This window comes from Lissotriton vulgaris, chromosome 5, assembly GCF_964263255.1.
Source record: "Lissotriton vulgaris chromosome 5, aLisVul1.2, whole genome shotgun sequence".
Taxonomy (NCBI): Eukaryota; Metazoa; Chordata; class Amphibia; order Caudata; family Salamandridae; genus Lissotriton; species Lissotriton vulgaris.
The window spans coordinates 360,083,519-360,106,126 of NC_141693.1; the positions used below are offsets into that span (position 1 = coordinate 360,083,519).

Sequence of the window (22,608 nt, forward strand, 5' to 3'; positions counted from 1 at the left end):
ATAAGAGCAAAGCATCAAGTACAGGGCATAGATCATTAGAACAGTTTGTTCAAAAGAAGAGTTTTGACTTCCCTTTTGAAGGCAAGAGTAGAAGGAATGAGTCTTGTATCCACTGGAAGGGAGTTCCAGATTCTCGGGGCGATGCCAGAGAATGTATGATTGTAAGTTTTAAGCTTCTTAAATTTCTTGGGCTTGAGCAGCAGTGTGCCGGTGCTTCTTGTTGACCTAGAGCCACCAGAAAGTTCCAGTTTGTTTGACAGGTAGATTGGGGTGTTGAAGTGTAGTGCTCTATGGGTCATACATTCTATCTTGAATTGTATTCTAGCTTCAAAGGGAGGCCAGTTGAGCAATTTAAGGTCCGGTGAAATGTGATTAGACTTCTTGGAGCCTGTGATGAGTCTAGTGGCAGCATTTAGAGATGCTCTGATAGGTGCTAAACTGAGCTTAGGCAGACCGTAAAGAGTTGCACTGCCGTATTCTAGTCTGGAAATGACAAGTGCTTGCACCGCCGATTTAAAGTCATCTTCGGGAAGGTAGGGTTTGAATTTGATGAGGATGCAGAGTCGAAAGTTCTCTCCTTTGGAAGCTAATCTGATCTGATCTTGCATGTTTAAGTTTTTGTCTAGCACAACTCCCAGTGATTTAGTGTGCGGTGTGCAGTTGAGGGCGGTGAGGTTACAGAGAAATTTCAAAACAGTGGGGTGCAATGAGGAGGAATTCAGTCTTGAGGGCATTTAATTTGAGATGGCTGGAGGTAAGCCAGTTAAGGGTTTTGAGAAGGGTTCCGTTAAGAGATTTGATGTCTTCAGGGGAAAAGATTTTCATATAGTGTTGGGTGTCGTCCGCATAAATGTGATATTGGATGTTGGTGTCTTTAAGAATTACAGTCAGTGGTTCAAGGAAGAGGTTGAAGAGAGTGGGGGAGAGTGAGGAGCCTTGGGGAACGCCCAGTGTGCAGGGACTCGGGTTAGAGAGAGACTGGTTGGATTTGACTCTTTGTGTTCGGTTATTGAGGAAAGAGGCAAACCATTTAAGGACCGTGCCAGAGAGCCCCATTCTGCGTTCCAAAAGGAAGAGTAGATAGTCAGGTTTAGCAGTGTCAAAAGCCGAAGAGAGATCGAGAAGGATTAAAAGGCAGGTTTTATTTTGGTCAAGTAAAGTGAGAGCGTCATCGACAATGTGAGTGATGGCCGTTTCAGTGCTGTGCCCAGTGCGAAAACCCGATTGGAATTGGTCGAGAAGCTGAAAATGCTTAATGTGTTTGCAAAGTTGTTCGTGAATGCATTTCTCCAGAAGTTTTGCCAGGGTCGGTATGTTTGTGATTGGGCGGTAGTTGTTCAGGTCAAGAGGGTCAGCCGCGTTTTTTTTTTTAGAATTGGAAGCACTAGGCCTGCCTTCAGGGAGACCGGGATCTCACCTTGAAGAAGTGAGGCGTTGATGATTTTTGACCAGAGTGGTGCTAGTGAAGCTATCATTTCTTTAAAGAAGTTAGGGGGGAGAGGGTCATTGAAGTGATTTGAGGGTTTAAGGGTAGAGAGAATATTGAGGATAGTAATGTCATTGAGGGGAGTGAAATGGCTCCAAGAGGCATTGGTTTTGAGTGAGAGACCTAGGGGCGAAGGTAGGGATGTGGAGACAGATGCATCAGGAGAGGGCAAGAGGGTGAGAGCAGCAGACCTTAGGTCTGATTCTATTCTATACATCTTTTCGAGGAAGAATTCAGCTACTGCATCGCAGTTTGGCTGTGGTCGAGTGGACGAGTGGTGTGCTGAGATTGGGTAGAGGTGTTGTTGGATTGTGATTTAATAATCTCAAAAAGTCGTTTCAGGCGATTTCTGGCTAGGTCAAGTTGGTGCTTGAAGAAATTGGCTTTCATCGTTTTAATGAGTTTGTTGTATTTGCTTCTTTGGGATCTAAGAGTTTTAAGAAGATCCGTGGAGGGAGAGGCTCTCCACTTGCGTTCAGCTAGTCTAAGAATACGTCTGTCCTCATTAAGTCTGTCATTGAACCACAGTTTGGAGTCTTTTATGGGAATTCTTTTTAGTTGAAGAGGGGTTTATGTTAATAAATTATGAAATTCACTGAAAAAACCAAAGGTCAGAAGGACGTTATAGTTGGGTTGACATTTTACCCACACAAAACCAAATAAATTCAGCAGTTATAGTCATACTTACAGTTATAGCTTTCTGAAAAAACAATAACTTGTGCCATTAAGTAACTTTAGGGTAATGTCATAGTTTCTTAATATATGTATACCTATTACTATACCAGCTATAACTTACAACTCACTTCTTTCTGATATTTTTAAAAGAAAAGGGTTATTACTAAAAAAAAGAATGTACATAATCTTGATGAATATAGCCTTATTGGATGGGGTAGGGGTTTTCAATTGAGGAAGGACTTTGAGGCTGGCAGAGAAGACACATATTAAACATTCCTTTCTTCCCATTTTGTTTAGGTTCCTATGTCTATGTGCTCCAAAGAATGTGATGCAGGTCATAAAAGAGTATCAACTGGAGTCCACCTTTGCTGCTTTAACTGCATGGCGTGCCCAAAAATGACCTTCCTCAACTCAAGCGGTAAAGTATAAGAGCAAGTACTCATGTCCAGAATACTTGTCTTTATCACATTGTTTTTTTAACTCCTTTGGGCTTTTAGCCAAAGAACTAGGCAGCAATAGTTTGTCTCCTTTTGTCACATCAGAGTGAAAGCTATCAAAGAACATCTCTAAATATTTCTTTATTTCCTAATTTTTTAGTTCCTCCACCGGTATGTATATATATATATATATATATATATATAAGTCTCCAACTTGAAAAACGGCAGCGCCTCTGCCCGTTTTTCCAGCGCGCAAACAGCAATTATCGTCTGGAGTCAGGCTTGTGAAATAGCTTCTTTTATTTTGCCATTAAAGTGCAGGGTGCAGAAATCATCATACAGACGCGTTTCGGGCGCGGACGCCCTTGCTCACTGTCAGCGAGAAAATGGACATGGTAACCATTAAATAACAAACACTAATGGTCAAAAAGCGCGCCAGTGCACTCACAGAAGTTAACATGAACAGAGGACTAGTCGATTGAAACCGGATGATAGGTAACTACCATAGCGGCCATTGGTAAGTGGTGAAACATACATTGTCCATTCATATATGTGCAAATACAATAACAATACTAAAGTTCTTCACCCATGTTGAGCCCCCCCGGGCTCTTACTGTTCAGCCGAACAATATATTTGGATTCCAAGCGTCTAAGTTGTTTTTCATAGTCTCCCCCTCTCTTAGAAGTTCTCACTGCATCAATCACATAGTACTTGAGATGTGATAAATTTCTATTGTGATGTGAGTGGAAGTGCCGAGCAACAGGGTAACTTTGGTCATTATTTGTTATTGCTCTTAGGTGTTGTAGAATGCGTTGGTGCACAGGTAATTTTGTGCTCCCAACGTACCGTAAATCACACGTGCAACTGAGAACATACACTGCCAGCTCAGTTCTGCAAGTGAAATGTGCCCTGATGTTAATGGGTTTTGGATCAAAGGGGGTGACATATGATCTTGTGTTGATACCAAAATTACAAGCGCGGCAAGATATGCACTTGTAAAAGCCCTTACGTGGTGAAAGCCAATCATCGTGTTTTGGCATCTCAGGACTGCTTAAAACCAACTCATTCCGCATGCTGAAAGTACGCCTATATGTGACAGTTGGTTTGGGGGGTAAGATTTCTTTTAGTACTGGATCTGTGAGGACAACTGGCCATTGTTTCCTAATAAGGCTGGAGATTTGGCGGGCCTGACGGCTGTATCCTGTTATTAGCCTGATACTAGTATTGGTTTCTTCCTTCTTATTAGTGTCTGTTTGTGATTTCACTTGGGGAGAAGCATTGAGCAGCTCTGATCGGTTATGTTTGTTGGCTCTAGTCATAGCTGAATCTAACATGCTCTTGCTGTAACCTCTAGCTTCTAGTCTTAGTTTGGCCTCAGATTGGTTTTTGTCCCTGAGCTCTGCCGTACTGCAGGCTCGATGTATTCTGAGGAACTCTCCATAGGGAATGGCCCTAATGGTGTGATTGGGGTGGAAACTTGCCGCGTGTAAGATGGAGTTACCGGCTGTTTCTTTTCTAAATAGACTGGTTTTTATCTTATTGTCTATAATTTCCACCATCACATCGAGGAAACTAATTTTCGTGGCATTTATGTCTGATGTAAACACAAGGTTACAGTCATTGTCATTGATTGCATGTACAAAATTCTGAGCTTCTTCTCTGTTTCCCCTCCAGATCACGAAAACATCATCTATATATCTCATATACATGACTATATTCCTTGACCATGCATCAGAGTGCTTTACCCTGAGGACATGCTCCTCCCACCAGCCAACGTGGAGCCCCGCGTAGCTGGGAGAGAAGCATGCCCCCATGGCCACCCCCCTGAGTTGCTTGTAAACCCGATTATCAAAGAGGAATACATTATTGTACAGGCAACGTTCAATCATGGTCAGAAGCATGGCATTATGTCTGTATAATTCTATTGGTCTCTTGTCCAAATAGAATTTCACTGCTTTAAGTCCGTCAGTGTGAGAGATACTTGTGTATAGTGTAGATATATCCATGGTCATGAGTAACAGGTCAGCCGACCAGTCGTAATTTTCAAGTACTCTCAGGAATTCAGTAGAGTCACGTATGTATGAGGGTAATGAAGTGACGAAATCCTGCAAATAGAAATCAATGAATTTTGATGTATTTTCAAAGAGGCTGTTAATCGCAGAAACGATGGGTCTCCCTGGAGTTGGTGTAATGCCTTTATGTACTTTTGGGATGAAGTAAATGTTTGGTAAAATTGGGAAATCTTTCTGTAAAAATTTCGCTTCATCCTTGGTAAGCAGGCCCTCATGTCTCCACTCATTCAGTTCTTTATGGTATAGTTGTTGTATCACCTTGGTAGCTTTGAGATCAATAGTAATATAACAAGAAGTGTCATTAAGATGTCTGTATGCCTCTTCCATATATTGTTTCTTTCCCCAAAGGACCACATTGCCCCCTTTGTCTGATTGATTAATAATCACAGTCTCATTCGTTCTGAGTTTCTTCATGAGATTATTATAGGGGCGCATTCTGATATTCATAGATCTTTGTGTTTTTCTTACCTTGGTCTGCAGTTGTTTCAGGCCACTGGTAATCAACTCTGCATAAGTATCTATTGAGTCCTTGGGCATGTTGGGAATAAATGTTGATGGCAACCTAAATGCACTTGTCGGCGCTGATCCCAAATTTATATCCTCCTCTATGGCAACCTCTTGGGTGTTAAGTTCCAAAGAGTCTCCACGACGTAGGTGATGCATCGTTTTTAGCAAACTTGAGTCTTTTGCTTGCAAGCCACTTTTTTTTGGTGGTAAAATGTCTGTGGTCTTTTTCTTGGAGGCTAAGCTGGTTTTGATGGCATAATATTTTTTCAATTTTATTTTTCTAATGAACTTAAAGACGTCCACCCTCGTGCTGCAGTAATCAAAATTGCTTTCAGGGCAATATGAGAGGCCAAGAGTCAACAGCTGTTTTTCAGCCTCATTTAGCTCGATTTCTGTCAGGTTAATGATGGTTTTGTCATTCATTGTTTTTTGTTCACCCATGTTTTCTTTTTTTGTGGCCGTCCTCTTCCTTTTGGCGCATTTTCTGCGCTCGCGCCTCCTTGAGTTCCTGAGGAATTGCCTTGTTGGTTCGTGTTCCTGGACCTCAAGGTACCTTTTCTCTGTATCCTCATATATTCCAGTTCTTCCTGTAGAGTTAGTTGGCCCATATCCCCTTCCTTTGAACCGGAGGAACCACCATCTGAGTCCTCGCTAGTGGGTACTAGACTCTCATTTGATTCTGATGCATTGGACTCACTCCGCAGTGAAGATGAGGCTTGTGCTTGTGCTGGTGCAGGTCCCTGTTTGAAAGGTATTTTATTTAACACACGTTGTTTTCGCAGATGATCATATTTTCTTGCGAAAGTGTAAATCTGCCCCAACTTATAGTCCTGCTCATCGCGGGCAAATTTATATACCTTTCTCTGCTTGATGGTATTTTCATGTTTTGACAAACGCTCCTTAATTTCTTTTTTGGTTTGTTCAATTAGTGCTTTGTCCTTCACATACAGCTCTTTGTCCAGTTCCTCATTGATGCGGGTAATCTCCACTAGATCCTTATCACGATCTATTTTTGCGTACTTAACTAGGAGGCAGAGCAGTCTCATGGAAGCCTCCAAATTACTCTCTGCCCAATCCTTTAATAATAGTGGGTTTGGATTTTCAAAGCTGGGCACCAGCATAATTCTTAAACCACGAGGCACTCTTCCTACCTCGTGGTACTTCTCCAAAGATCGTATTTCCCACCATTTTGTTCGTTCGCTTTTCATATGTTTCTCCAGTTCTTTAAGCAATCTCTTAACATCTGCCTCATTGTCCACAGCCGTGGTTTTAGTTTTTGTAGCGTTCCCATTTGGTCCTATTTTAGGCAGGTTTAAAAACAGCTGGTCGAACGCCTCTTCCCGTTCTCGCTCTTCTGACATCTCTGCACCCCAATACGTTATGCACTATTGTTAAGTTATAAACTGAGGGGAAAGTGGAAATGAAAAACACCGCCCCCGAATGCTGACTCGTAGGACACCTTTCTAACCTGTGCGGTGATTTTACAGAAGCCTTCCGTCTCGAAATTACCAGGTCTTTTCTGCTTACGTGTTCCGTCCGCCGACAGTCACTGTTGCAGTTTGCCTCCCTCGGTAATCGGAAACTTTGCTCCACCTTGTTTCACTCGCTCAGGGGGCCGACAGTCCTTTACTTTCTTCAAGTAGAATTCACTCGATGGGTCCGTTAATGTTGTCAGCCGGCTTCGTATGAAAGGGGTCTGCGCAGCAGGAGCCGACCGTCTCCTGTGTAATATAAGTTTCCAACTTGAAAAACGGCAGCGCCTCTGCCCGTTTTTCCAGTGCGCAAACAGCAATTATCGTCTGGAGTCAGGCTTGTGAAATAGCTTCTTTTATTTTGCCATTAAAGTGCAGGGTGCAGAAATCATCATACAGACGCGTTTCGGGCGCCGACGCCCTTGCTCACTGTCAGCGAGAAGATGGACATGGTAACCATTAAATAACAAACACTAATGGTCAAAAAGCGCGCCAGTGCACTCACAGAAGTTAACATGAACAGAAGACTAGTCGATTGAAACCGGATGATAGATAACTACCATAGCGGCCATTGGTAAGTGGTGAAACATACATTGTCCATTCATATATGTGCAAATACAATAACAATACTAATGGTGATCACATTAGTGCAAATAGCATTATATTTAACCGATATTAATGTACACATAAGACACATGTGCAAATACGCAAGTTGATGTGCAAATAGGCAATTTTTTAAAATGTCACGTGCAAATACGTAATGCCTAAAAAGACATGATTTATATGTTTAAATACATTTCAAGTAAAAGTGCAAAGTGCTATGTAAACTTTATATATATATTTTTTTTTTTCACTGAAAAAACCATAGGTTTCACACCAGTTATAGTTAGGAATTAGCATTTAAAAAACCTATTAAATTCACTGAAAAAACCATAGGTTTTTGGCCCCCACATCAAACCTAGGGGATAAGGGGCGGTCTACTCAGCCCACTAATGGTCATTTCCCCCTTTGTTTTTGCCTCCTCTTGTGTCTCGATCTTACCGAGACACAAGATGGCGGCCGCTCCGGACTGTTTTGAATGTTTACAGACACCCGAGAGCCAATCAGCTTTCCGCGCGCAAGTCGCGTAGCGCACCCAAAGCGCTCCCGGGTGCGCGTACCGGAGCGCGGCCAGAGATATATATATTTTTTTAACCTAAATTACTCAAAATCCACTGGAGCACATATCTTGAGACATAGCAAAGGCACATTGGGCTACCAGTCCCTACAATTTTGCCAAGTTTGGTGCAAATCCATTCAGCCGTTCGGGCTAAAAGTGAGGTCGACCGCCCTATGGAAATTAACATGGGGAAAACACGTTTTGGGACCCCCCTTTTATCTTGGCCCCCGCTTGACGAATCCCCCCCAAACTTTCAGGGAAGGACGGAAGCGCCGCGAGACAACCTTGAGGAAACTTTCAGGCAGATTCCTCAACCGGCGCCAAAGTTATTCCCAATAGAATGTTGAGATTTTGCATTGAAAAAAATCCTAACTATAACTACCTACTGGCGACTGCCAGTAGGTAATATATATATATATATATATATATATATATATATATATATAGGCATTTGCTATATACAATATATTTGGGGCCTCAATCGAAGTGTTTTAGTGTGATAATACTGTCATACAGTCATCAGTAAGTAGTAAATACTAATACCATATAGCATAGTATTTATTGGTTGTACCATTACCACCTCATTCTGAGTTCTACATTCAGGAATGTCTGCTAGCGCTGTAATATCACAAGATGTTCCCTATTCTGAGGTGCAAACCTGGTAATGTGCCTTATTTTCCTGCTCAAATTCCACCAGGTTTAACCATTTGAAAAATTGGGTGTTTAATTAACTGATCAAATTATAACCCTGCTCTCAGTGGGGCTGCAGACGAGTAGCTACCGGCCAGCGATGACCCCCCCCCCCGCAGCCTCCAGCACCGTGGACCGTCCAGCTCCTCCTGTCCTGCCTGGATCACGCTGGTAGGACTGGGGACGATGTCGCCAGGCGCCCCCCAGCTCTCCGATGGACTCTCGCGGTAGCTCTCGCTGGCTGGAGCTCGGGGCCCCGGACACAAATGAAAGTCGACCCCCAGATGCTATATCTTGTCTCCGGGTGGCCTCCCACATACCAGTGCCTCCGCAGCTGAGATTGGTACTCGCCTGTGCAGGACAAGAGATGGCTAAATAAGAAACATCACCCTCAGTACTGTTAGCCCTATTATTGCCTGGACCCAAAATGGCGGCGCCTCGCTACTACGAGGATCTCAGTTTCCCCTAAATACTATGGCACTCGTTCTGGACCATAGGTGGGTGAAGGGAAATCTTTTTTTATTAATAGGAATACTGGTGACTGTCAAATTTTGCGGCTTATATGAATCCAGGCCGATGGCTACCTGACCCTAAGATGGCGTCTCTACGTGGACACAGAAACTGCATACCATCGCCTGACCTTAAATGTGGCATACTATTCCAACGTGACCACCCCACTCCAGCTAGCTTCTGAAATTACCACAGTATTTAACAGCCTCTCATGCCCAGTAAACAGCTGAGGTCATGAACAGACCCCCAAGCCTCACAAACCCATCTCCCTAGTGCCTCTGCTGTGCTGCCCTGAAAAGGACCCCAGCAACCTCTGTGCTCCCGTGAGCTCTGACGCTTACCTGCCTTGTCCGCCCTGTCATCACCCAGGTCCAAGGCCTCGCGACTACACTAGTCTCTCAGCTCGCCACTGCAGCCCTACCCTTGCACATGGCCTCCTCCGATCAGCACTAGCAAGCACGGACCCGGTCCTTCGACCAGACAGCGGCTCAACTGCTAACTGACTTGTGTCGCTGCCCCAGTACCCTAGCCAGAATGGCTAGGCCCACCCTAAGTGCTACCGGGGAAATCCCTCTTACTCTGGTTTACCCCCCAAACTCTCCAAAGCCACTGCAAAAACCTTCAAGCACTCCACCCTGAAGAGTCACCCTGAGACATTGATTTCTGACCTACGTTATAGCACGGATAAGGGCACAGTCATCAATGACCTAATCTTCTACTCCAAAAGGACCCCCCTACTGACACCTCCTCAACATACTTGCAACCAGGAACATCCCACACGGCACTAATCTTACAATAGCACCCTTCGCAACCCTGCGAGCTGACCTCACAATCACTCTCTATAAAAGCGGCACTGACCTGATCCAAGCCTCATCCAGAAACCTCAACAAATTTGCAAGCATTTTTACCAACCTCGGTAACCATGTACCCGACACTAACAGGGTAACTAACACTTCCCCTGCCACCCCTCGGACCAGCCTGCCTATCACCCCTAACCACCCGTTAACCACCCCCCCTAGGGTTTCCATTACCGGTCATCCTACCGGCAGTGGGAGTACCTGCAGGGCGGTGATGTGGGGAGGGGGAGGGGCAGGGTGGGGGGTAGTAACGTATGGATTACGGAGTTTTACAGGTAAGTAAATATTTAAATAAATAAAATGAATTTCGTTCCGCACACTGCATCGCATTTGGGGATGCAGTGCACTCAACGAAATTCATTTTATTTATTTAAATGTTTACTTACCTGAGAAGCTCCGTATTCCATACATTACTACCCCCCACCCTGCCCCTCCCCACGTCACCGCCCTGCAGGTACTCCCACTGCTGGCCGCGGCTGATCCTATCCCCTCTCACCTGGCACCTGACCATACCAGGAGAATAAACCCTGCACATCTGATCTCCACCCTGCCAGCTCCCCACTCTGTGAGTATCTTACGCCTTCAAACACATGCAACACAGATCCAACCTGCCTGCTGAGCTCCAAACCTCCTCCCGAAGAGTCTCCACCATTGAAATTCCCAACATAGCTAACTTATCTCCTAGCCTTATCAATAGAGTCGTCTCCAGACCTTTGGTCTACCCTCCGCCAGCCCCGCACGCTAACCATGAGACTGGTCTGTCGCCAGATTCCCACGATATAGAACGATCGACCCCTTCTACCCGGTCTCCTATTCATACCGACACAAGGGCCCCAGAAATACTGCCCCCCACCGCCTTCTCCTTGCAGGGAGCCTGATAGCACTGCCCCAGAGATACTGCCCCCTGCCCGCCTACACCCCCCTCCTATAGGGATTTTGAAACCCTGCATTCCAGAGCTGCCAAGCTTACCTACAATATCCATATCTCCATACTAGACCTAATGAACCTCCTGCACCTCGCTGAACTCTCCCTCGCCAACCTCAAAACCCAGTGGACCTCCTCCCCCCTAAACACCACCGAGACCCCCAAGCACCCTCTACCGTTACCTTTGAGACATCGTCGCACTCGCAAGCAACCATGCCACTTCTCGGAGGAAGAAACCCTAGCTCTCGCCCTCTCCTACAACTCTACACATGCCACCCCTAGTTCACTAGACCTCACTGAAGAGGAAATCCTTGCCATCCTCAGCGACTACAACTCTGCCCCAATTACCCTTTGCCCGCTAGACACCAGAACCACACATGCCATCCACACAGTCTCTATTAACACCAACAGACCGGCTACATTCCGCAACAGAAGTGTGGTCAAGAGCAACCTAGCGCCGGTACACTTGTCCACCCTAACTCCTGACACTCCCCCTGATTCCTCTCTGTCTGGCCTTTTAATCAACTGCCGATCGGCGTTTAAGCACGCCATTGATATTGCTGCACTCATCATGAACAAAAACCTTGACTTAGCTATTCTAACAGAATCATGGCTCAATGTCTCTTCATCTCCATGCCTGGACCTCTTATTCCCTCCCGGTTACAACATTGCTAGACTGGACAGGTAATCTAACAAGAAAGGAGGAGGCTTCGCCTGCATCTACAGATCCAACCTCAGTGCCACAGAACTCCTGGCGGATTCTACAGACTCTTCTGAATACCTTGCACTCTCCATCTGTAGCAACCCCACTCTTGTATGCAAGCTACACATCATCTATCATCCCCCTGGCACGAACTACCCCTTCACTATCGAGCTCATGGAACTTATCACTTCTAAGTCCTCCTCGAATTCTAAAGATATCTTCCTGGGTGATTTCAACCTGCACTGGAATGACTCCAAGGATCCTCATGTCAACGCCATCAAAGACCTCCTGTCCGATCAAGCCCTGACCAAGCCTGTTCACTCCCAACACACTCGAAAGGGGCCACCCTCAACTAGATCATCTCTAAGGAAACAACAGTCAAGCTTATCTCTATAGACTGGTCTGACCACCATGCCATCACATTCCTACTACCTGGCACCCACAAGATAAGGGCGCCACAACCAGTGATTCCTAAACGCTGGATTAGAAACACTAGAAACCTAGACCACAATGAACTGAAGGCTCGCAGCACATCTGACCTCCCCCCCCTCCCATTTCTCAACTGTCAATGACCTCAATAATCATTACTCTGCAACTATCTTGAACATCATGGATGAATTAGCCCCACTAAAGCTAAAAAGAACCCAATCAAAAGATAAGAACCCCTGGTTCACTGGACCCCTTAACGATGAGAGGAGATGCCTTCGGCAATCCGAAAGACTCTGGAGACAGCACCCCTCTGCCGCACATCTTAAGCTTCTCCGCCAGGCCAGAAATGCCTACAACAAAAACATCCTTAACTCAAAAAAAGAATTTTTCAGATCCGAACTAGAAAACGCCCAGAACAGACCTCGCAAGCTCTTTCATCTGGTCCAACACCAATCCAACAAACTGGTCAAAACCTCAAAAGAAACACCAAAGTCCTTAATATCATCAGAGGAATTCTCCTCCTTTTTCGCTGACAAAGTCACAGCCTTAGAAAATTAACTTAGTGCCGCCACATACTCTCTATCCCTCCCAGGCATGCACCTTTCTCCTGAGATGCCCCCACAGACTTCACCTAAGAACCAAGCACTTTGGACTGACTTCAACCTCTACGACGTAGACTCTGTATCTAAAATCCTATCGTCCCTAAAACCGAATAACCACTTCAATGACCCGCTCCCCTCCAACTGCCTAGCGGCCGTCGCCCAATCCATTTTCCCTAGCTGGACTGCAATAATTAACGCCTCACTCCAGCAGGGCTCCATTCCTGACTCTCTGAAAGCCGGGCAAGTCCTCCCCATTTTGAAAAAGCCACCGCTGGACCCAGCCATTCCAGACAATTCCAGACCTATCTTCAACATCCCCCTCTTAGCCAAAGTGTTGGAGAAGTTTGTACAACAGCAACTAAGTCAACACATCAACAACTTCCACCTTCTCGATAACTTCCAATCTGGATTCAGACCTGGGCACAGAAACTGAAACGACCATGCTTCACATCGTTGACGACGCCCTCCTAGCTTTAGACCAAGGGAAAACATGCTGTTTAGTCCTCCTAGATCTTTTATTGGCCTTCGACACTGTCAACCACGAAAAACTAATCGAACGCCTTAAACTCAGGATGGGCTAGAATGCCACTGTTCTAAAATGGTTTAGATCCTTCCTCCAAAACTGATCGCAATGATTCCTAATCAACGGCAACCTCTCTGCTCCCTTTCCGGTCAAAGTCAGAGTCCCCAAAGGATCAACCCTGTCCCCTACCTTCTTCAACCTCTACCTCAAATCACTTACCGAAGTATTACGCTCAGCAAATATCTCCTACCATATGTATGCTGGCGACACCCAGCTCTACATTAAAGCCTCCTCTCTCGAGGATATTCTCTCCCTGAATGAGGCCCTGAAATCAACTTTTCATTGGCTCACCTCCAACCAACTCAAGCTCAATGCCAAGAAAACAGAATTTCTCTTCATTTCCCCTCCAAAAACCAATCCCGAGATGCAGATAAGGATCAAGGCTATCACAGCCCTAGATTGCCCACCGACCATCGTTGACTCAGCAAAATCTCTGGGAATAACCCTTGACTGCAAGTTGAACATGCAGGACCACATCAACTTGATGGCCAAATCAGCCAGATTCCACCTGAGCTACCTCTGGAAGCTGAAACCCTTCCTTGACACTACTGACCTAAAAAGTGCAGTCCAAGCGCTATAATCTCTAGACTGGAATATGGATATTCCAGCCTCTCTGGTTTACCCAAGGTCTCCCTGGCACCCTTGAGAGCCTGTCTTAATGCTGCCGCCAGACTTCTTACAAGCTCTAAAAAAATTGACCATATAACCCCACACCTGAAAGAAATTAACTGGCTTCCCCTCGAGGCCAGAATACAACTCAAACTGGCCTGCATTACCAACAAGGCCTTATACTCAAACTCCCCTGCTTATCTTGCACAGAAACTGGTGGTATCTGGCGGAATCAGAAACTCCCGGTCCGCCAGAGACCTCTTACTCCAACCTGCACGTTTCCGGAAAAAAAACATTTAACCGGGCTTTCTCTGGATCCGCCCCAAGAATATGGAGCTCTCTCCCGCCAGCCATCGGAAGAATCCCCTCTTTGGCACGTTTCAAAAAGGAGGTCAAAACCTTCCTTATGGGTAAATTCTTCTCGTAAATGCTGCCTCCTACCAACACATAGACTTTGACTAACTACTGACTAGCGACTCCCTTCGGATTACCACGCTACCCCGTCAGGAAATCTGGAGCCCTATCTGGAGCTATTTAAATGTAAACTGTATATACTTAATGTGTTTTGTTGCCTAATGTGATCACATGTAAAGCGCTCTGATACCCTAACGGGTCAAGTTCGCGCTCTATAAAACAATAAACAAACAAACAAAGCTTTGCCTTCTAAACGTACATTTAAAACAGAGAATCCTATACAACCTCCTTTATCAATGGGCACATTATTTCTGGTAGGGAAAGTTTAAATACAAAGATAGGAGGAAGACCCAGTTTGAAAATTCAAAAAGAAAATCTTCATACATTGAGATCCAATAACTTTATCAAACTGTCTTGAGGTTTCACACTTCTTCAAACTCCTGCTAATTTAACTTTTTTATTTTTCAACATTTTGCTAAAATCTGTGTGGTGTCTCACCGTTTAATTTATTCAATCCAAGACCAAGATTTTTCGTATAAGTCTGGTCTGTTTTAAATGTTAAATATTGCATGCCATGTATCTGCAGCAAGTCTGTCTCGTAATGTCTCCTTTATACTTTGATAATGCGGGACATTTACTGGAGCTGTGTACTTTCAAGGTGACTCCCACCATCTTCAGTCTTAACCAGAGTATTTGCATTGAAGCGCTGTGTCAACTGTACATATACTGCACAGCCTTGCCGCCAGTTAATTTAGGATTAACAACTGAGGAAGATGGAAGACGCAACAATCCCAATAAGAATTTTTCTTGTGGTTATTTTTCTTGTAAGCCTTCATTAAAGCAACTTCTCTTTGGACTTCGATAGTCATGATTAAAGGCATTTATAGTTGTGGCAGTAGACATACCATGTATCTGTATGTCAGAGATTAGGCTATCAAGAAATCATACACTATATGTTGATAGTTTTTTAAATAAAATCCAATGTAATACTGTGTAGATTCTAAGTATGATGCAAGCCTATAAAATCCTATGATGCCATTATTTTGATATTTCTTAGAGTTATCTTAACCTATCTTTAATGAGACTTAAATTTGAGACTTCGTAAAAGTTTCGGACCAAAATGCATCTTGTCTAATCCAGCATTTTAATGTCTTAAGGGCTAGATTAGAATACGACTCAACTGATGCAGACCTACCCACTTACATTATCCGAACCATTTCAGCTTTGGGAGTGAGTGAGTGGTAATACGATGAGGAGAGATACATCTATATTTTAGAGCATCCTGTGTTGGAATGGAATGTCAGCTGCAAATACTTCTCCACTTGAACATGTAACTGTTCCCTTTGTTGAGTTTGACAGTGATTTTTTAAAGAGTATGTAGAATTCCCAGTATTAATGATTCACATAAAGTAGGCTAGAGGAGGTTTAAAGAACAGCAAGGGTTTGTGCCTCTGATTCATATAGCCAAACACAAAATGAACCCTTGGGTCTATATAATGTAAGCCTAGTCGGAGAAAACACACCTACCTAGAAGGCATCCTTTTAAAGTATGATTTCCCTCACCCCCCAGAGGTGGCATGCTTAATCAATGGGGATTCTCTTCATATCATGATGCCTACTCATGATATGGGCTACAACCCCCCTCACTGAGAGGGAGGAGCTCAGTGATGTTTTAGTGCTAAATGGAGGTACATACTAAATACCCAATGAAAGAGCTGGGGGATGCAGTGCAATGTGGAAAATAGTGATTAAAACTAACTGTAGGGTTCACTGCATACCTTTATTCAGGTGACCGACCCTGGGCTAGGATTAAAAACAGTAAGGCACAGCAGAATAAATTAAACCCACTCATGTGTCACAAAAGTCAACGTTTTAGCCAAAGACCCCCAAGGTATAGCAGCTTTCTTCAGGACCCAATGGTGCTACTGCTAAAAAGTGCTCAAAAACAAAAACATTTACTCAAATATACAAAACCAGAGATCCCTTGGAATGTTCAGGGGTGATAGAGAACCTGGCAGAACACCCAAACGTTGGGTGTGACACCTCAATTTCCTTGGCATGGGGCAGAGGGGTCTCTTTCCGATTAACCGAGTGCTGGCATTCTGCTCACCACTCCAAGGAGAGGAGGAGTCTTTGGCTGAAACATGTTGATCTTTGTTACACATGAGTGGGTTTCATTTTTTCTGCTGTGCCTTACTGTTTTTAATCCTAGCCATCATGATACGAGGAGGTTCCCAATGATGAAGCATACCCCCTATGGTGGGTGATGGAAACGGTCCTTTAAAAGGATGCCTTCAAGTTAGGTGTGTTTTCTTCAGCTAGGCTTACATTAGATAGATCCAAGGGTTCATTCTGTGTTTGGAAATTCCCAGCATTGCCATTTCTTTCTTGACATTGTGAGATCTGCAAAATTGAAGGAGGGGTGAAGCCTTTGTATCCTTTACAGAGAAAAACTGAGGAGTCATCCTTTGATCAACGGTGGGGCCAGCAAGATGTAAATGTAGCTTGTCTGTATTGAATTGAGCCGCATTGATAGATTAGCTATTTTCCTAGTTGTATTCTTCAAAGACTGAGTTACTTCTTTCCACAAATCTTTGAAATGCTGGTCATTTTTCAAGGTGGATATGGAGATGTTCTATCCAATCGCTAACTCACTTTTCCTTGTAAAAAGCATATATATATATATAGGTATATATATATTTTTTGTACCTTAGATGTGAGAACTGGTTTTAACACTTATTTATAAATGTGGTGTCTTTTTCTATAACTTTTAAATGATGATCTATTTATACTGGTATTAATAGGTTTTATGTATGAATTTATTCAGACCAACTATAAGGAAACAAATTTAGATTTCCTTTGTGTCTAGATCAACATACATGTACCATTTACACAGAATTTTATCATCATAAGCTCTCAGCACTTTGTTTCCCTTTTCCTCATAATCAATTTTCCCTCCATTTGCACTTATGCACTTTATTAATCTCCATGAATTGCAGATTGCGATTCAACAACACTGTTAATATTTGCACTTTCACCACTAGTCCCGTCCCCCATTCTATTAAAGGTCGCAATATTTTGTACAATTTGTTAAATGTGCCCCGCACAAATGAAATAATTGCGATTAATTTAATTGTTCTATACAAATTGCATAATTTTGTACTTTTTGTTATTTTGCACAGGCCTTTTGCTAGCATTTGCACAGGGATTTATCCCATAATACTCTTATTACCATTACGCAACTTTGCACATGTGTCATTGCTTATATAGCCGTCTGCTATAATTTGCACAGGGATTTATCCCAAACCATTTAGAAAAGCGGAAAAAAATCTGTTTATTATGGATGGATGTTCATTGCGCAATTTTGCTTATGCCTGTTTTTTGGGATTTATCCAGTAATATCTAAATATTATTACAATTATTATGCACAAGAAAATAATTGAACAATTAACAATAGAATAGAATTTATAATTATGATTTTGACATCGTGTTATATATAAACTTTTTGTTTATGTCTATGATCATGTGATCTGAGAGAGAAAGGGCGGGGAGGCGGGCTTGCACTGCATTATAAAAAAGAAAAAATAACGTTGAATCGATGCATGTGAACAAGGGCTTTGCAACTCCGAAACGCGTCTTGCCCTCGCTATCTTCAACCCTTGGATAAATAAAATCATCTGTGTATCCAGTCCGTGGTCCGTCTCCTCATTGCCTGGAGGGTTCTGATCCTTGCTAGAACCAGTAGTGGCTGTTTTTTGGAGTTTGCGCAGATATATATATATATATATATATATATATATATATATATATATATGTATATATGTATATAGATATATATATATTCACTGAAAAAACCATAGGTTTCACACCAGTTTTAGTTAGCTGGAAATTTTACTGGCATAAAACCATTGAAATTCCACGTTATAGTAAGTTGGACTCACTATAACTTGCACGCCAGCAATGCGCTGCTGATGACGTCACATATTACATCACTCATGACATGGTCAGTGACATCACTGATGACATCACTGATGACACCATCCAGTGAATGTGTGTCTTTCTGTAATATCAATATGTTTTATATATGTATTTGTAAAGGTCGATGGATGAATAAATGTTTAAATAAGTGTTTTAATGAATGTTTTAAAAAAAAAATGATTGGTTAACTGGCTTATTAATGTATCTTAGTGAATACATATATTAGCGAGTAACTTTTAAATATTGAAATGTATGTATCAGTGTTTCACTTTGTGTATAAGTGGCTTTATGGGTTGGTGACTGACTCACTGTTTGTATGTGTTTTGAAGACAGCATATGTACAGGACTGTATGGATGGATGAGTGTGTATATGTGTGTGTTAGTGAGTAAACAACTGTCTCACTATTGTCTTTATCAGTAACGACATGTTTTAATCTAGTATATGTGAGTATTGATATATATAAGTGAGTATATGTGATACTGAGAGATTGTAAGAGTTCCTGTTTAAATAAGTATGTGTTTCTATAAGTGATTGTTTAAGAGAGTAAGTATGTGTAAGTTTCCTTAGAAGTAAAGTGGTAGTGTGTGTATAGCTGTATATGCAAATAAATGGATGTTCAATAGTTTATTTGCATGTGTGAATATGTGTGTGAGTAACTTTTGGATGACGGTCGGTGTGTAACAGGATGTATAGGTCTATCACTACATATGATGAGTGAATATATGTATAAGTGACTATATTGAACTGTTAGTGAATGAGTGGATGTGTATTAGATGGTGGTATTACTGAATTGGCTGTTGTAACTGGTATGGGCATCTCCACTTTTTTGAAAATGTTAGTTACTATTTTTGAATATGTATTTCAAGGGTTACTTTACAGTGAAAGGAGGTCTGTCACTCTGTCACAAGGATGGTGTCATCAGTGATGTCATGAGTGATGTCACTGACCATGTCATGACTGATGTAATATGTGACGTCATCAGCAGTGCATTGCAGGCGCACAAGTTATAGTGAGTCCAACTAACTATAACATGGAATTTCAATGGTTTTATGTCAGTAAAATTTCCAGCTAACTAAAACTGGTGTAAAACGTATGGTTTTTTTCAGTGAATTTCATAGGTTTTTTAAATGCTAATCCCTAACTATAACTGGTGTGAAACCTATGGTTTTTTCAGTGAATTTAATAGGTTTTTTAAATGCTAATTCCTAACTACAACTGGTGTGAAACCTATGTTTTTTCAGTGAATTTCATAGGTTTTTTAAAAGCTAATTCCTAACAATAACTGGTGTGAAACCTATGATTTTTTCAGTGAATATATATATATATATATATATATATATATATATATATATATATATATATATATATATATATATATATATATATATATATATATATATATATATATATATATATATATATATAATCATTTCTATGGCACAATGAGACCCCTCACTTTGTTCCTTTTCAAATTAAATGTATTAAGTGTTACAACTTTATTCCAATCGAGATGACTTCAGGTGTGCCATACTTTTGTCATAAGTAAGACTGTTAGCGTTCTAGTTGTTCTTTAGAACACTCTGGGACATTCTGTCATTGGGCTATAGTTGGGCTACATCTGGCTGATATTTCGGCTACATTTGGGCTCTTTTGTCTCTGGTGGCCATCCTGGGAGATTGCATATCAGAATGTTTTTAATGAAATATAAGAGGATTTGAGAAGTCACTCAAAATGTGCCCTAATTTTTCTTACTTCAGCACTAATCATAATTTCTATAACAAAATGAACCCCCTCCTTTTGTTCCTTTGCAAATTAAATGTTTTAAGTGTTAACACTTTATTCCAATCAAGATGACTTCAGGTGTGCCATACTTTTGTCATAAGTAAGACTGTTAGCGATCTAGTCGTTCTTTAGAACACTCTGGGACATTCTGTCATTAGGCTATAGTTGGGCTACATCTGGCTGATATTTGGGCTACATTTGTTTTTTTTTGTCTCTGGTGGCCATCTTTGGGCTACATTGGGCTACATTGGGCTACATTTGGGCTCTAACATATATATAGCCCAATGTAGCCCAATATATATTTTTTCAATGTTAATTTTCGTAAAAACCACTGGAGCACATATCTTGAGACATAGCAAAGGCACATCAGGCTACCAGTCCCTACAATTTTGCCAAGTTTGGTGCAAATCCATTCAGCCGTTCGGGCTAAAAGTGAGTTTGACCGCCCTATGGAAATGAACATGGGGAAAACACGTTTTGGGACCCCCCTTTTATCTCGGCTCCCGCTTGACGAATCCCCCCCAAACTTTCAGGGAAGGACCGGAGCGGAGCGGGCCACCTACTTTGAGAAATTCGCGAAGATTCGTCCACCGGCGCCAAAGTTATTCCCAATAGAATGTTGCGGATTTCCTATGGAAAGTAGATCCTAACTATAACTACCTACTGGCGACCGCCAGTAGGTAATATATATATTCCGCTCCTTCCCTGAAAGTTTGGGGGTGATTCGTCAAGTGGGGGCCGAGAAAAAAGGGGGGTCCCAAAAGGTGTTTCCCCATGCAATTTTCCATAGGGACCTTTAGCCAGGGCTACAGCCCGAGCGGCTGAACAGAATTACACCAAATTTGGCAGAGAGGTAGAGTTTGGTTCGCAGATTGTGCTTTTTGTTAAATGGTGTAAATCCGTTCGGAAGTTCCTGAGAAAATTAAAAGTAAAATCATAGCAATATCTAGAGACGAAATAAAGCACGCGTACGGAAATCCGTACAATCACGAGCACGAGCTGCATGCTGATTGGATGTCAACTGTCTGTCAACACTCCAAACCAGGAAGTGTTGGCAGCCATCTTGTGCCTCAGTAGCACTGAGTCACAAGAAAACAGTAAAACAAAGTTGAAAAATAAGGAAAGGGGGTAGGGTAGAAACATGTTGACCCTCTAGGCCTGCTCAGGGGGTCTCACATGGATGTTTAGGTGCAAATTTTATTTTTATTTTTAAATAAAAAAACGCGTTGTACGCGTATTGTACTCGTACGCGGTGGAAAAGGAAAAAAAACTAGAAGTTCGTTTTATTCCGAATTAGCTCCCGGGGGGGGGGGGGGCAAATCCTGGGGCAATTTTTTTTATAATGGGGGGCTTGGAAGTGTCCAACAGGAAGAAAAGAATGAAAAAAAAAGTAATGTCGAGGACAGTGATGCTCCTGCTTCCTGTGTTTTATCAGGTCAATAGACTATTTCCCATAACACAAAAGTTTATTGCAATAAATGTATAGAATTTTAACTTGAGCAAAATCAGGATGAATTTGTGTGCGCGGATTGTTTGCTGGAAATGCTGGGGCAGCAGTTGATGTACTTGGTGCAGTAGCAGGTGGGTTGTCCTTCAACCTCTGTGTTGCAGCTCAAGCAAAGTTGTTGAGGTGTACGTTCTTTACGTGTTGCTCCATATTTGCTGTGCTAAAGGAGTATTTTTTATATGGATCACCCCTTGAAAGAGTTTGGAAAATTTTACAGGGTACTTTTGGAGCATTAACCTTTTTTTGCCCTTCTGGAAAAGAAAAAAACTGCCAAATTAGATCTTCTTTCCTCTTCTTTGGAGTTTCTTTAGAAATGAAATATTCTTTTGAAGAATGGCTGGAAGATGAGTCCATTGCTGTTAATATGGTAAACTTCGTTCTATTTGACAAGATTCTCAGAAGAGATTTTTCTTTTTAGAAAGTCAAAGTAGAATTTTTCAAAATGGGACGAAAGTTTCAACAGTTGTAACAGGAAGTGTTATGAACCAATGAAATTTCTTCTTAGGATACGAGTACGCATGACTTTTCACCGCGATTGGTGTAATTGCTTTTAAAAGTAATGTAGGATTATTGGAACTTAAAACATTTTTTTATAATTATCCTAGATAATGTGTTCTGTTAGTATGTTCAATAAATACATAAATATATATTTTTAAACAATTAAAAACATTTGCGCCTTTGCGTATGGGGCAACGTACATGACGTCACACGGAAGCTTTCATGCGACGTGTAACGTGAAAGCGTATTCGTAGCGTATGCTGAGAATGATTAGAAGTACAAACTATGGTGCGATCACTCTCTCACTGTCAAATCAGAGCACAGGGCGCGCTATGAGAATGGTTATAAGTGGTCACTCATTGGAAATCCGATTCAGCTGTGTGGCTTACCCACTGTTTAAGTTTGAGGTTTGCATGTAATACTATGCTATGGGCAGATATGGGTGTTTAGGCAGCGCTTCTCTCCATGAAGCTTGGTTATTATCATTTACATATAGGTGTCTGAGGGAGGAAAAAGAAGTCTATGTGAATGGCGAGGATTGCACAATAGCACCACATCACTCCTTAATTTGTAGACACATACAATTGCATGGCTCTTGTAATCAAGATGCGCCTAATTTGGTGTGAGTTTTGAAAGGCACTGCGACACCTGCTATCATACCATCGGTCAGTTTACTGGAAACGTGAGTTATTTAGTTTGAAATAATGCAGAT

At 42.3% G+C, this 22,608-nt stretch overlaps 1 protein-coding gene across 1 annotated transcript in view; it reads left to right on the forward strand.

Moving 5' to 3' along the window:
- The window catches only part of TAS1R1 (taste 1 receptor member 1), a 117,507-nt gene that overhangs the window by 66,964 nt on the left and 27,935 nt on the right, over positions 1–22,608 (forward strand). The window contains exon 4 of the mRNA XM_086920071.1: positions 2,459–2,579. Coding sequence (XP_086776197.1) covers positions 2,459–2,579 — 121 coding nt within the window. The remainder of the gene's footprint in view (positions 1–2,458; positions 2,580–22,608) is intronic.